The following is a 16,196-nucleotide window of genomic DNA, read 5'->3' on the forward strand; positions in this document are numbered from 1 at the left end:
CTCAGAATATTGCTCTCTCAGCATACTAAAAGTTAAATTAAAGGTGACCAACCGCTTTAACCCAACTTGTGTAAGATGCATCAGAATATGTACAAATTTGAATCCCCTTTTGTGAAATTGAGGTTGGGCATGCAGTTTCAGAGTGGGGGTGGCATCACTTCCGTGGGTGCAACCCTCCTTAGGGACCCTGGCATCATCGTTAGGTCCAGGGTGGTAGTTGTTCCAGGGTTACGTAGCAGCCAGGGACACAGCGGTTTATCACAGAAGGCTGAAGAAGAGTATTAGTTCCCACTGCAAGTTACTAGGAGAATTTATGGGCATTTATAGACCAATCTGGGAGCACTGAGCCTCCAGACACTTTCCTAATGAGAAGGAAGAGGTTCCAGGTCTTCTTCCAAAATTACTTTCAAGGTTCCATTTTAATGGCAGAGTCTTTTGCCGCACACCACTTACTTTCTTGCTGGGTGCATCCGTATCCCTGGCCGCCTCCACGCCAAATATTACAACGAATGTACAAAGTGGGAAAGAGCACACCAGAATATGTAGGCAATGCCTTAGTTCATTTGCAGATTTATTGAGTGCACAAGCTTTCGGGGTCACAGCCCCTTCCTCAGGTACCTGAGGAAGGGGCTGTGACCCCGAAAGCTTGTGCACTCAATAAATCTGCAAATGAACTAAGGCATTGCCTACATATTCTGGTGTGCTCTTTCCCACTTTGTACATCCATTTTAATGGACCATTTGTGTATCTCCTTCTGGTCCTCCTGTTCCCCCAGAAACACTGTGCCCCAAAATGTCTGGAAATCAACAGAATGGAGAGAATGAGAAGGGAAAATATGATAATCCTCATGGGAATGTGAGAGGGAGATTTGTTGTATGGTGAAAGCTACAAAATATCTAGTCATAAAAGCAGGAGCAGTTTATTAACTGAGGGAATTACAGCTCAATCTACAAGGGAGTGTCATCTTCTCCTGGGCAGCAGGGTCTTCTGGAACTATCTGCTGCTTGACTTCAACCCCCAATATGTTTATCCAACACCATAATAAATGATCTGTTATCTGCCACGATTTCTTATTTTTCTGCCCCCTTTTGTTTTAATTGGTTATGACCCATCAGTGGTTTTCTCATATTGACAAAAGTATGGCCAGAAAAAATGATTGTCATACCTGCCAAGATTCTCTTTTAGTAGCCCTGCCAACATGCCCCCAATATCTATATATTAATTAACACATTATTTATTAAATCCCTGTGTTCTCATGAGAACATTCCCACCCACCACACTGCCCTTAGCCCAAGAACCATTGTCCCTCACCCCCCAGCTCAGAAACCATACACCCTCTTAAAGGAGAACTAAACCCTAAAAATGAATATGGCTAAAAATGGCATATTTTATATACTATATTTATTGCACCAACCTAAAGTTTCAGCTTGTCAATAGCAGCAATGATCCAGGACTTCAAACTTGTCACAGGGGGTCACCATCTTGGAAAGTGTCTGTGACACTCACATGCTAAGTGGGCTCTGATTGGCTGTTGAGAAGCTAAGCTTAGGGCTCGTCACTAATTATCCAGCAGAAAATGAGCTTCCCTGGCTGTAATATAAGCTGATGCTACAGGTTTGCTGATTATTAAATTCTGATGCTAATTGCACTGGTTTCTGTGCTGCCATGTAGTAATTATCTGTATTAATTACTAATCAGCCTTATATTGTGACATTTCTATTCTATGTGTACTGTATATTGTGAGTGGGTCCCTAAGCTCAGTAAGTGACAGCAGCACAGAGCATGTGCAGTGAATCAGCAGAAAAGAAGATAGGGAGCTACTGGGGCATCTTTGGAGACACAGATCTTTACTGCTAAAGGGCTGTGGTTGCCTTGGGCTGATACAGAAGCACAAAACAATGTACAACATTTCTAGCCTACTTCTTTAGTTTAACTTTCCTTGTCCTTTAACCCCCCAGAAACTATGCACCCCCAGTCCAGAAACCACAATCCCCATTGCCTCTCAGCCCAGAAATCATTTTCATTGCCCTCAGCCCAGAAACCATTGCCCACCCCCCCCCCCCCCGAGCCAAGAAACCATTGCCCCTCACCACCCAGCTCAGAAACTATGCACCCCAAAGAAAACATACAACCCCCTCCTTCACCCCAGAAACCATTGCTCCTTCCACTCATCCCTGGTGTGTGCATAAGACAGGGGCATCAGATTGTAAACTCTGCTGGTGCAAGGATTACACAGATTCTGATAATTGGAAACAAATATTTTTACATTGTAAATGTTTCTGTTAAAGAAATAGAGAATTATTTGTTAATAAAAATGACCCTTTATTAAGATCACAATAGTGAGAGCTTCTCTCAGTGGCTCCCAACCTTGTAAACTGCATATAATAATAATAATAATAATAATAATAATGATGATGATAACAGGGTGCGAGGGGTATCCTGGAAAATCAGTTTCAGATATAAAAATAGTAATGAGTAAATATAAAAGTCAGTAAACCCTTAGGGGGCCGCAGCCCCATGTGGCTCTTTTACCCCACACTGATGGGCACAGAATAGCTATGATGGTGACCACTGTCCTTGAGGTCACAGGTGAGGGAGTAACTTTGGCATCATACAGACAGAATGGCACCCGGGGCCCCTGTGCTAGGGGAGAAGCAGGGCCCCTCAGCACAGCATGGTGAATGTTACTGCAATGAGCACAATAGGGTCCCCTGTACATAAATAACGGTTATTCAAACAGCTCCAGGGGCCAAAGCGCAATGCGTTTCTAGGGGGGAGGACACGGTCCAATCCTACACTGGGCCTCCAAGTACAAGAGGCAGGAACTGGTAATTAAATCTGTTGGAGATCACTCTACTCACAGATACAGATCTGACTGAAGTAAAAGAAGTAGCACCAGTAGGGATCATCATATTCAGTGGGTGATGGGGGGGGAAGGGGCTTAATGGGCCCAAGTTCAATCAGACGAGGATGCGTAATGGGAATGAAAGTCCAGCTCCGAGGGCGAGGCCGAGGGATAGAAAGAAAGCCATGATAGCTCCGGCCGTCTCTGCCTCATGCACCCCAACTTTCCTGCAATGGAGAAGGACATATCAGCAATTCAGACAGGGAAGTGTTTACAGAAGGTAAGTACAGTAAGTACAGAGACAGTGGGGCTGTGGCGTACAGATTAAAAGGGCCAGTGAGTATGGATACAGAGGGAATGTGGGGAACAGGTTATAGGGGGGCAGTGAGTATGGATACAGAGGGACTGTGAGGAACAAGTTATGGGGGGCAGTGAGAATTGATACAGAGGGACTGTGGGGAACAGGTTATAGGGGGGCAGTGAGTATTGATACAGAGGGAATGTGGGGAACAGGTTATAGGGGGGGCAGTGAGTATTGATACAGAGGGACTGTGGGGTACAGGTTATAGGGGGGCAGTGAGTATTGATACAGAGGGAATGTGAGGAACAAGTTATAGGGGGGCAGTGAGTATTGATACAGAGGGACTGTGAGGAACAAGTTATAGGGGGGCAGTGAGTATTGATACAGAGGGACTGTGAGGAACAGGTTATAGGGGGGCAGTGAGTATTGATACAGAGGGACTGCGGGGTACAGGTTATAGGGGGGCAGTGAGTATTGATACAGAGGGATTGCGGGGTACAGGTTATAGGGGGGCAGTGAGTATTGATACAGAGAGACTGGGGAGCACAGGTTAAAGGAAGAGAAGGTTCCAGGCACGAGAGAACTGGCATTTACTTACTTGGGTCCGAAGCACATGCACAGGCTGGCCAGGTAACCATTGGATAAAGCAAACAGGATCATGATGCAGATGTACCAGGCATCGTGGGCAAGAAGTACAGGTAGATAGTTACGAGGGGAGACGTTACACAACATGAACAGAGGCAGGAACACCAATCGAGCTGCCACCAGAACAGGGAGCAGTTTACTGTCCTGCCCAGGCTGTGGGGGAAGGGAAAGACGTAATGGACACAGAACTATATCTTCTGGAACATCCCACACACTCAGCTATCAGGTCATTAAATGGTGAATATTGGATTCACTTAGCCCAGAAGCACAGACACGCATTGTACTATACTGGGGTAAGTACTGGAGGAGATTCGATTCACTTACCCCGGGGAAGGTTCCTGTCTGACCATGGGAAAGAGAGCAGACGAGGAGCATGAAGTACAGAGTAGAAGGTGATTTTAATCACCAACTTATGTTTAATAGTAGGCGAGATTTTGTTCTACACCTGTGTAACTGCTCACTTTCCTTATTAGGTCACACCAGCCGGACCAAATATAATACTTTAAACGATAAGGTATAGGATGGAGCACACAATCCACAGACTCTGCTGCAAACGTTTTTATTGATCATTGAACATGTTTTCGGCTCAGCATGCAGTAGAGTCTGCGGATCGTGTGCTCCATCCTATACCTTATCTGTAACACAGACAAGGGCCACAGAGACTCAATGGGTTAATTCCAAAAAGAGATGGTTTTTCTGGATTCTGTTTAGCCCAGTGGAAATCTGACAATGAGGGGGATTTTGAAAATCTGTTTAAATGTAAAAATTCCTTTTAAAATATGACCCCTTTACTGAATTTTCCTGTCTAGATTGTGCTCTAGAAAAACAGTAGGAAGTGGGTAGCCAATCACAGCTCTGCCTTCACAAAGGGAAATATAAATGCAGTTCCCTGTGAGGTCCCCCTTGTTTCTGTGCAACAGGAGAACCCACACAATCTCACAATGCAGCCGGCAGGGAGTGGACTGGTAAATTCTAATGAATGAATAGGTAAGTGTAGTATATGAATGAATAGGTAGGTTTTACTTAGCAGGTAGGTAGGTGTTACTGAGTGAGTAGATGCTATAGCGTGGACAAGTAGGTGCTAATAAGCCGGTAATTGGGTGCAACTGAGTGGGTAGGTAGGTGCTAATGATCAGGTCAGTAGGTGCTACTGAACAGGTAGGTAGTTTATAATAAGCAAATAGTTAGGTGCTACTGAATGGGTAGGTAGTTGCTAATGAGTGGGTAGGTCAGTGGTAATGAGTAGGTAGGCTCTATTGAGCAGGTAGGTAGGTGTTAATGAGCAGGAAGGCACGTGCCCAGAAGCAGGTAGGTAGGTACTAATGAGCAGGTACCGAGAAGGTATTTAATTGTTCACCTTCCAATCACTTTTTTCACTTGTTTTCAGATTTAAAGTTTAATGTTGGTGTCTCTGGTGTTTGAGTCTGGCAGCTCAGTGATCCAGGAGCAGATTCTGAACTGTTACAATTTTACAACATTTAGTTGATACAATGAGTTGATCCATTTCTCAGCAGCATCTCTGGAGTATCGGCAACTATTGTATCAAGTCTAACAGCTGCCTTTAACGATGCTCAGGGATTCCGCTCAGCAGGGACAAAGATAACAAATGTATCAACTAAATGTATCAATTTAGAACAGTTTACATGGTCGGCGACCCCCCCACAGAGCTGCTTTAGAAGGTGAAAAATGAAACTTTACACTTCAATATTAGAACAACGGGACACACAGGGGTCCCCAGCGTGTGGCCCTGAATAATCCGAGATACTCACCCACATTGTAAGCACAGTGAGACTCCGCCCAGCCCAGTCAAACAGGTTGAAGAGCAGGAAGCAGGATACAGGTATGAAATAAACACCTGCACATGGGAGAAAATTGGGAAAATCAGAAGGGGTTGCAGGGGGGAAAATCTCGGGTGTGCCAGGAATCTCCTGCCCCTTTCCTTAAACACAATGACCCCCCTGGGGCGGTCCTGACCCAAATGCCTTGGCCATACTTACCCCACTTACTGTCTCCCGCAATAGTCGATTTCACTTCCGCTGTGACTGCTGGGAAAATTCCGATGGTGACAGTAAAGACCAAGCAGACGGACAGAGCCAGCACCCACATCTAATAGAACAGAGACAGATGGTCAGACATGTTCCCTTTACTTCCCTGGGTGCTTTGTAATATATAAGGGGTAAGTAGACGGGTGCCTGACACATTCACTATAATGAGGGCACAAATCTGGGGAGACCACTTATTGGTGGATGTTGAAAAAACAGGTGTCCCTGATATTGGGAGAAACCCCCATGGCAGTGCCTGCCTCAGCCTCCCCTCTTCTGTTTCCTCATGTCTAGAATACTGGCACAGGGCGATTTATTCCTAACTGCTCCCATGCATTGCAGAGATAATTTGTCTGCACTCTATAGGCCACTTCCTATCACAGTTACACAATGACACGAGTAGGAGCTTCTGCTGGGAAACAGACACTGCTTGAAAAGAAACACGAGGGCCGGGTCAGGCATTTTTTTTAGGGATGCACTGAATCCACTATTTTGGATTCGGCCGAACCCTCAAATCCTTCACTAAGGAATTGGCCAAATACTGAACCGACTCCGAATCCTAATTTGCATATGCAAATTAGGGGTGGGAAGAGGAAAACATTTTATACTTGCTTGTTTTGTGACATAAAGTCACGCGATTTCCCTCTCTGCCCTTAATTTGTGTATGAAAATTAGGATTCGGTGTGACCGGACAGAATGATTTGGCCAAATCTGAATCTTGCTTGAAAATACCAAAACCTGTCCGAATCCCGAACCAAATCCTGGATTCGGTGCATCCCTACTTTTTTTCTTTGATTTAATGGGGGGTGTAAACCCCTCTCTACACTAAAAATCCTCTTTATGTAAATAGACAGGGACAGGTTAATAACAAACCTTCTTTAGGATGTGGATAACAGATTTTCCTCCATCAGTGTCTTCTGCTCCTGTGCCCCCTGTGGGATAAATAGATAATTACACCCATGATCCAACTGCAGCACCCAAGGGAGCAGGGAAACCCACTACTGAAAGGCAAGAACCGTAGTGGGGTGTGGGTGGAGCAGTGACAGACATGGGGGGGGGAGGCAGAAGTGGAACCCCAGCTGAATTCTCTACTGTTCTTCCCCCTGTACCCCTGACATGGCTATCCTGGGATGGAGGGAGGTTCTCACCATTTTTCAGCAGGTCTTTTTTTAGCTCCACTTCAGTCGGAGAAGCCACTGAGACTCTTTCTATAGTGTAATATCTGTAGAACTCCTGCAAGCAAAGGGTTAATAAGGATAAGTCATGAGGGCATTACCCATAGTCTTCATACTGCTTTCCATTCAATTGGGTCCGGGACCAGCATCAAAGGAACCCCTGAGAGGCAGAGACAGGGCCACCATAAGAAATCACGGGGCCCCGTACAACAAAATTTTCGGGGCCCATCCCGCCCACTCCACACCACAGTTAAAAGACCACACAGACATCGGCGCTAAAAAAGCTAAACACACACACAAGTTCTAAAAAGCTATTGGTCAGGGCCCCCTTATACGTTTTTTAAAAAAAAACATTGGCGCCAGGGCCCCCCTTACAAGTTAAAAAAAAATTCGGCTGTTTTCGTGACTTCGGGCCTATACGACGCTTCAGGACTTCAACTTCTGTCTTTTCGCGGCTTCGGAACTTCGGCTGTTCGGCACTTCCACATTTCGGCTGTTCGAGACTTCAGGAGAGGTGGAGCGGGTTCAGCACTATCAAGGGGGCCCGGCTATTTCGAAAAGTGCAGCACAGCCGGGCCTCCCTTCAGGCACTGGCCCGGTACAGCAGTACCCCCTGTGCCTCCCTGATGGCGGCCCTGGGCAGAGATCTGGCTGTGTCTATGTTACAGGTCAGAAAGTCTGTGTGTCCATTTGTACCCCACTGAAATTGGGGGACAGTCTTGTTCAATTAAACTTACTCTTTTTAAGGGGAAGTGGCTTTTTTTACACCATTAGCATTGCCCCCCCATGATTAAACAAATGCACCCAGGTAGCTGCAGAGATTTCGACACTGCTGCACCAGGTTAAAGGGAAAGTTTGGAAGGTGTCTGCCTTTCTATGGATATAAGAGGCATCTGGTGGGGACAGTTCTGTGTCAGTTGGAGACTCACCAGTTTGTTCAGAACTATGTATGACAAGAGGGCCAGTAAGACGACGACACAGGCAGTGATAAAGTAGCCAAATGCGCTGTCCTCCAGAGCAGAGCCACCTAAAGGTTACAATGAGGGAGTTACTGGGGTGCACAAACACTGCTGTCACACTAAAGTCTCTGCAGGGAGAGCAGAAACACAACGGAAGGAGTTAAAAACCTGGAGTTGCTGTTACATGGTGTAGGAATGAGGTCAGGGGACATAAAATGTGAAAAATAAAAGATTCCACTGTGACTTTACTGCAAGGTGGCAGGAATGATGAGGCTGCCAGGGACAGGATTGGTCCGGGGATCTGTCTTCCAACCAGTAGGAAGGAAAATCCGGACATGGCACTCAGAATGATTGGTAAGAAGAACAGCAGCTAGAATACTGATCCTGACACAGGCTGCATGTTTTGGGAGGTGGAGGAGCATTATGGGAGGCAAAAGAGTGACAGGATACAGATAAAGGCTAAAATGAGTACAGATTGGGAATTTCATTCACTGGAATGGGTGAGAGGAGCAAAGTTAAAGGGAAAGTAGACATATGAGCTGGGAAAAAATGATTGGCTAAATGGCTGCATAGAATAACAACAAGGACTGGATGAAGCATGAGATGGGATAAAGTAAACATGTTGATTGAATACTCACTAGCCAGAGCACAGATCATGGATATTGCTGCAAATGCACCCGCCATGCCTTGTCCACTCATTATGGGAGAAGTGTAACTGGCTGGGAAGAGTGCAGCCAACCCAAACAGACTGCCCTGTAGAATCGCACCAAATGCTGCCGCCAGGGAGACAAACAAATCAATCAGAGAAACGATAGGAACCGTGAGGATAGGATCACTATCACATTAGTTGATGCACACAGTGGGTACAGATAAGTGACCCCCACACTATATAAGGCATGGGCTGTGAATGGAATGGGTTAAGTTTCTTGGCTGGACTCACAGTTAATGAAGATGATCTTCATCATGGTGACAGTGAAGAAAGAGACCGGGGAGAAGGGAACCTTAACAAAGATGGCCGTGAGGAGGAAGATGAGGAAAATGGCCAATAAGGTTCCACCAATCCGAATATTCTGGGAAATCCTGTAAGCAAGGAGAGTGTGGGTGAGAGACATTATTTCTGCTACAGATAAGTGATTAGTTATTAGTGAGCAGCGATTTTTTTTATGCAGTCACTTACCAGCACAAGTAAAACTGCCTCTCACAGCAGCTGCCAATCAAAATTTGGAGGCACATTTATCAAAGGTCGAATTTCGAGTTCATGCGAGTTTTTAAAAACAAAATTTATTAAAAAAAATAGTATTTCCAAGACCCGGGTGAATAGGATCAAATTCGATTCAAGTTTTTTCTCTGAAAAAGACGTCTTCTATTGACTAAAACAGCAATTTGGCAGGTTTTAGGTGGCAAATAGTTGAATTGCAGTTCTTAAAGGGCCAGTGTTAGATAAATCTTGAAAATCAAATTTTTTAAAAAAAACTTGAATCGAATTTTAAAAATTCCCTGGTCGAATTTGACAGTTTTTTTTGACAAATTTTCAATCAACCCTTGATAAATCTGCCCCTTAACCTTGATCAGCCTTACCCAGTTAGAACAATGAAAGCTTACTGCTGATTGGTTGCTTAGAACTACTGCCCGTTACAGTAAATGTGCCCCTGTGCCACCTACCTCTGGTGTAGGAATGAGTTGAGGCAGGTGAATATCAGGAGGGGCAACATCGCACACAGAGTCATCACATTGTTGAACTTGCTTTGTAGGTAAGTCCGAGGCATGGCTCCATCACTTGTACTGGTGTCATTGGGGCTGATAGGGAACATTGTCACAGAGGGGGGCGTCACAAATTCCGTGCTGCTCTCCCTGAAATCTCCCGGCTCTGCCAGGCGGTTTGTGAAATACTGGGAAAAAAGGGGAGACAAAGGATCAGCCTCAAGTACATGGAGTGGCAGGATTGGCCCCAATATCCTCGGAAGGTCTACACACAAATCACATGATAAATACATAACTACATTAAACTACGTTAAAATAACTAACCAATGGGACAACACTAAATCAGTTGTGTGCGTATATTGCACAACAGTAAGTAGAACATTACTTGCCTCATTACACATAGACTGCTTTCTCTGTTTTAATTAGGAATGCACCGAATCCAGGATTCGGTTCGGGATTCGGCCTTTTTCAGCAGGATTTGGATTCGGTGGAGTCCTTCTGCCTGGCCGAACCGTATCCGAGTCTTAATTTGCGTATGCAAATTAGGGGTGGGGCATTGCGTGACTTTTTATAAGAAAACAAGGAAGTAGAAATGTTTTTCCCTTCCCACCCCTAATTTGCATATGCAAATTATGGTTCGGATTTGGTTCAGTATTCTGCCGAATCTTTTGCAAGGATTTGGGGGTTCGGCAGAATCCAAAAAAGTGGATTCGGTGCATCCCTAGTTTTAACGGGGGGTTGCCTCAGTATCTATAGGCAGCACCCCATGTCATTTGAATGCAGTCTATAGACATGGCAGTTCCCTATCAGGGAGGTTGTGTCCCCTCCTTACCATGGTGGCGGTCATGAAAAAATTCCATGGCAACAGAGTGCCCAGGCCCAGGATGAAGAATATGAACCAGACAGCATTGTACCTGCAGGGGGAGACAGTAATGAGTTGTGCTCCTTTAGCTCCACATGATACACAAACGAACCCCACAAACGCACACCGGCCACCCACCAATACTATTTAATGTGCATCAGCAGCGCAGGGGACATACAGTTCTGTTCAGAATAATAGCAGTGTGTTTAAAAAAAAAAGCTCAAAATCCTTATAATAGCTTTTATTTCTATACACACAAATGCATTGGAAACTCTGCACTAATCAAATCACACAAATCAAATCAAATTTGTGTTATTCCTTTACAGAAAGGGAAGAAAGAGGAATATTAGACTGTTCCAAAAAATACCAATGTCTGCATTCTTCTTTATAAACTCAAACATTCACTGTATAAACTGAAACATGTTTCTGGATTTAGCTTTCCTTTAAATGACTGAACTAATATTGAGTTGTATAATCAGTGTTTCTGTAGAACTGCTGCACATCTGTGTTACATGGAGTCCAACAACTTCCAACAACCTCTTACATTCCACAATTCTTCTGCATTTCTTGCTTTTGTCTCACAAACACCATTTTTATGTCACCCCACAAGTTTTCTATTGGATTAAGATCAGGGGGATTGGGCCAATCTGGAACCAAGATGTTGCTCATTTACTGGTGAGTTTGGGGTCGTTGTCTTGTCTTGTTTCAAGGGAATTTCCTCTTCAGCATAAGGCAACATGGCCTCTTCAAGTATTTTCATGTATTGAAACCGATCCATGATCCCTTGTATGAGATAAATCGGGCCAACACCATAGTATGAGAAACATCCCCATGTCATGATTCTTGTTTTGTGCCCCCGGCTTCACTCTGTGACTTGAATTCAGTGTTTGTGGGTCGTCTGACAAAATGTCTGTGGCCCCTAGACCCAAAAAGAACAATCTTGCTTTCATCATTTCACAAAATGTTGTACCATTTCTCTTAAGGCCTGTCAATTGTAAGCTCTTCAACACATCTTTTTTTCAACAATGGGACTTTGCACAGGCTTCTTGACTATGGTTTGGCTTCACATACCAGTTTCACAGGTAACTTTACTCCTTCTTTCATCTTCCTGGAGCTGATCATTGGCTGAGTCTTTGCCATTTTTGGTTATTCTTCTATCCATTCAAATGGTAGTTTTCCATTTTCTTCCACGTCTTTGAGGTTTTGGTTTCCATTTTAAAGCATTTGATATTATTTTAGCTGAGCAGACAATCATTTTCTGCACTTTTTATGTTTTGTCCCCTCTCCAATCAACTTTTTAATTAAAGGGGACCTGTCATCCTAAGAAATAATTCCAAATCCTATTTTATGATGTTAGTCAAGCAAAATAAACTTCACTTACACTATTTAAATTATTTAAATCTTGTTTCTGTTAAGTCTTGGACATCACAATCACAGCACGAAGGCAGCTGCCATTTTGTGGACACTGTTATTAAAGGGCATGTAAAGTCTAAAATAGAATAAGGCTAGAAATGCTGTATTTTGTATACTAAACATAAACATGAACTTACTGCACCTCAAGCCTAATCAAAGAAATGATTTATGCTTTCAAAGTTGGCCACAGGGGGTCACCATCTTGTAAGTTTTGTTATACATCTTTGCAAGACTAAGACTGTGCACATGCTCAGTGTGGTCTGGGCTGCTTAGGGATCGTCATAAACAAAGCTGCTTGAGTTCTGCATGGCTGGGAAGCAAGGTGGGGGCTCCCCCTACTGTTCATAAGTATGATTGTTTCCCTGCTCAGCAGTTATGGACCGTCTGACAATTCCTTTCCACAGCAGTAAATGAAGGGAGAATTTCACTGCATACAGTCAGGTTTCTTATATAAAAAAACTGTACACATTTTTTAATTAAAGTATATTGGAGATAGGTTTCTTTTTCATTAAAGAAAGTAGAAATGGGATTTTATTTTTTTTGCCTTTACATGCCCTTTAAGGAAAGTTTTTCTCATTATGCCAAAATCTTGTTTATTCGCCAGAATAGGGCACCTGATGCCGAAGCCCACGCACTGGCTTCACAATTAGATGGCGAGGAGAGGGAGGATGTTGGGAGAGCAGTTGTAACTGCCTGCCCTGCCCTTATGCCTGAAGCATAGAGGAGGGAAAGAAAGATGTGATTGACAGCTGAGATTTTTTTTTAAGAAGTTTATGGATGTTATAGTAAAAAAAAAAAATTGAAAAGGACTTTTATTATACAGCTTTTTATGTCTGGGTGACATGTCCACTTTAAAGTAATCTGTTCTTTCGAACAATGTCTGGAACAAGCCATTTTACTCAGATTTTCAGAGAGAAATGCACTATAACCAGCAGCACAACATTTGCTCTTTCCTTAAATAAGAGTCGTATTTGACACCTGGTTTTTCACAGAATGAATGAGCTCACTAATTGCAAATATTTGGAACAAGCTATTATTATTTGGAACACTACTTTTATTTGAAACAAGCCTCAATTAATGATTCAATTACACAGAATCAGCAGCATGTCATGACTGTTGGGTCTGTTCATTTTCTATTACTCTACTACACCTACTAGTAAATTATTTGCCATGTAGAAATATGATTTCTACCAAAAACAGGGATTGATTAGGTAAGTGATATCCGACTGCTATTTTTCTGAACACGACTGTACATGCAGTTCCAGTATTGGCCACAAGATGATGGACACAGTCATGAAATTAAAGCAAAGTCATTAGGGCAAGTCAAGAGTGAGTTTATTGTCATTTCATATATATATGTTTGGACAGTACACAGTCAAACGAAACAACGTTCCTCTAGGACCATGGTGCTACACACAACATAGATGTAACGGACAACAGACAAAAAGTGCAAGTGCAAAAATATGCAACTCCTGCAAGACAGGACAGTATAGTGCAGGGACAGGACAAGACAGTGCAAACTCAGCAGATGTAATATGTTAAGTTAATAATGCTAAACCTCAGACATGATGGTGTATCATTGTGATATAATAGTAGTAAGAACATGATAAAGTGCAGATGTGCTCACAGAGAACAATTGTATCCAATGGCTATTTATTTATCCAATGGCGTACAGTGGCTGTGTAGCGTTGTGGTATATAGTAAGGTCAGATGGAGTGTGTGTGTGAGAGAGATCTGTCCGGTCCCTGAGTATTCTTGGGGGAAGAAACTGTTACACAGTCTGGTAGTGAGGGCCCTAATGCTTCGGTACCTTATTCCAGATGGCAGGAGTGTGAACAGTGAGTGTGAGGGGGGTGTTGGATCAGCCACAATGCTGGTGGCTTTACGGATGCAGCGAGTGGTGTAAATGTCCGTGATGGAAGGAAGACAAGTGATCCATTTAGGAGGCAGGAGTGGGAAGTAACCCCCCCCCCCCCAGGCCCACAACAACCTCCTACCAGCCCCCCATATGGTAACTTTCTATGGAACCATACAGCAGCCCCTCTGGCATTTGCCAGAACCCACAGATTGCCAGTCCGGGCCTGCCCCTCCCCCCCCACCATGAATCACATGAAATGGAGTAGCCACTAGATTGCTAAAAAGGCTACTCCCATCTAGACCCAAAGGAAATACTGTCATGCGTTGGATAAGAAGCATAATTAATACATGTTTTTCTAATTTTCCTGCACAAGCACATCCCTGGCCCAGTCCGACTCCCAAGCCCTAGTTATTAACCCTCCCCCTTAATTAGAGAAAGCCAATGTGAAATCCATCATTAGAATTAACATGGGCCAGGGCCCATCTGCGGCACACAGCAGTTTGCTCCTCCCATTTCCCAGGAAAAGAGAGAAAAGAAAATCAACCCTCTCAGTGTAACCTACATGCAAACAATCCACTCATATAAATTAAATGGCAGAAAGTTACAGCAATGTACAAAAATAAGAATGCCCTGCAACTCCCAGCAACTATACAACAGCTATATATCCACTGCCTCATTAGTCTCTGGTGGTGCAGCTTTAAGTGACCCACTAAAAGGAGCAACTTATTGTGTCCTTCCTCGCTCAGGGTCAATGTGCACAAAATGTTGTATAGTTTCATTGTGCCCTTTCCCTGATCCGCCGGTCACTGGACCTTGGACCTTGCTCAACATTTGTGTGGAACTCAGACTCCAGAATCCCTGATAAACAGAGATCCATGCAATACACCACATAAACACAGAGACCCCTGCACTCCTCCACATAAGCACAGAGACCCCTGCACTGCTCCACATAAACACAGAGACCCCTGCACTCCTCCACATAAGCACAGAGACCCCTGCACTGCTCCACATAAACAGAGACCCCTGCACCGCTCCACATAAGCACAGAGACCCCTGCACTGCTCTACATAAGCACAGAGACCCCTGCACTGCTCCACATAAGCACATACCCCTGCACTGCGCCAGTAACATAAACAGAGACCCCTGCACTGCTCCCCATAAACACAGACCCCTGCACTGCGCCAGCCACATAAACACAGAGACCCCTGCACTGCTCCACATAAACACAGAGACCCCTGCACTGCTCCACATAAGCACAGAGACCCCTTCGCTGCTCCAAATAAGCACAGGGACCCCTGCACTAAACCACATAAGCACAGAGACCCCTGCAGTGCTGCACATAAACACAGAGACCCCTGCACTGCACCACATAAGCACAGAGACCCCTGCACTGCTCCACATAAACAGAGACCCCTGCACTGCTCCAAATACAAGCACTTACCTGTCTGTCGGGGGGTTGGCCATGGTTTAGCTGGAGTTCTGTATGTTCTCAGTGGAGCTGATCCCTGGCAGGGCAAAGACAGTTATGTTATAGCAGAAGATAAGAGAGATATCAGAACACACAGACATATAAAATGTGTATGAGACGTAGTGGCCTAATCTCATCAGGATACACCATTGGGTTGTACCATGAAGCCAAACCAGGATTCAATGTTTAAAAGAGTCAAGTTCTACAAACCTCCCAACCCAGGAGTTGTTTACTCATCTGATGGACACAGATTAGAGTGCTGCTCAGAAGAGCCAAATGTAGATCATACAAATGATCCAAACAGCTGTGCGGCAGCAGTATGAGCAGTAAAACCAATAACACTGTAATGTTCAAGTAGAAGAGTACTGAGTTCTCTATCTGCCCAGAAATCCCTAAGAAGCCCAGCATTGTCCCTGCTACTGTGCATGAATTGGTTCCCACCATAACAGAGAGAAGCCCAACAATGAGTAAAGGTGGCCATACATGGGCCGATGAAAGCTGCCGACCGACAAAGTTGGCAGCTTATTGGTCCGTGTATGAGACCCTCGAAGGGCTTCCCCGATCGATATCTGGCCGAAAGTCGTTCAGATGTCGATCGGACAGGACTAAAAATCCTGTGCGATCTGACCGCCCGTTTACCATTTGTTATGATCCAATCGTTGGGTCCTAGGGCCCACGATCGGATCAGCCCCATATCGCCCACCTCAAGGTGGGCATATTGGGGAGAGAGTCGCTCGTTTGGCGATCTCTACGTGTATGGCCACCTTAAAGAATAAACCCCTCCCTGTATTTGTCTCTCTGTTTCTGACTCCTGAAACAATTTAGTAAAAATTAGTTCTTCTCCAGTTCTTTGAATCCGTTGGCCTCTTCTACAGAGTCAGGAGTCACTTTCAGCATTTGCATTTACACATAACTATGGAGAATGAA

The 16,196-nt window shown here is 44.4% G+C and overlaps 1 protein-coding gene across 3 annotated transcripts in view; it reads right to left on the bottom strand.

Annotated features, from left to right (window-relative positions):
• Positions 1 to 2,301: 2,301 nt before the first annotated feature.
• The window catches only part of slc29a1.S (solute carrier family 29 member 1 (Augustine blood group) S homeolog), a 29,356-nt gene continuing 15,461 nt past the window's right edge, over positions 2,302 to 16,196 (bottom strand). For all 3 annotated transcript variants that reach the window (XM_018264283.2, NM_001089858.1, XM_041563927.1), the window contains 12 exon segments: positions 15,243 to 15,306; positions 10,501 to 10,582; positions 9,630 to 9,856; positions 8,908 to 9,047; positions 8,606 to 8,740; positions 7,938 to 8,035; positions 6,982 to 7,066; positions 6,707 to 6,765; positions 5,789 to 5,897; positions 5,561 to 5,646; positions 3,745 to 3,944; positions 2,302 to 3,072 (listed from right to left, as the gene is read on the bottom strand). In XM_018264283.2, the coding sequence (XP_018119772.1) occupies positions 2,961 to 3,072; positions 3,745 to 3,944; positions 5,561 to 5,646; positions 5,789 to 5,897; positions 6,707 to 6,765; positions 6,982 to 7,066; positions 7,938 to 8,035; positions 8,606 to 8,740; positions 8,908 to 9,047; positions 9,630 to 9,856; positions 10,501 to 10,582; positions 15,243 to 15,265 (1,356 nt within the window). In that variant the 5' untranslated portion in view covers positions 15,266 to 15,306 and the 3' untranslated portion in view covers positions 2,302 to 2,960.

This window comes from Xenopus laevis, chromosome 5S (genome assembly GCF_017654675.1).
Source record: "Xenopus laevis strain J_2021 chromosome 5S, Xenopus_laevis_v10.1, whole genome shotgun sequence".
Taxonomy (NCBI): domain Eukaryota; kingdom Metazoa; phylum Chordata; class Amphibia; order Anura; family Pipidae; genus Xenopus; species Xenopus laevis.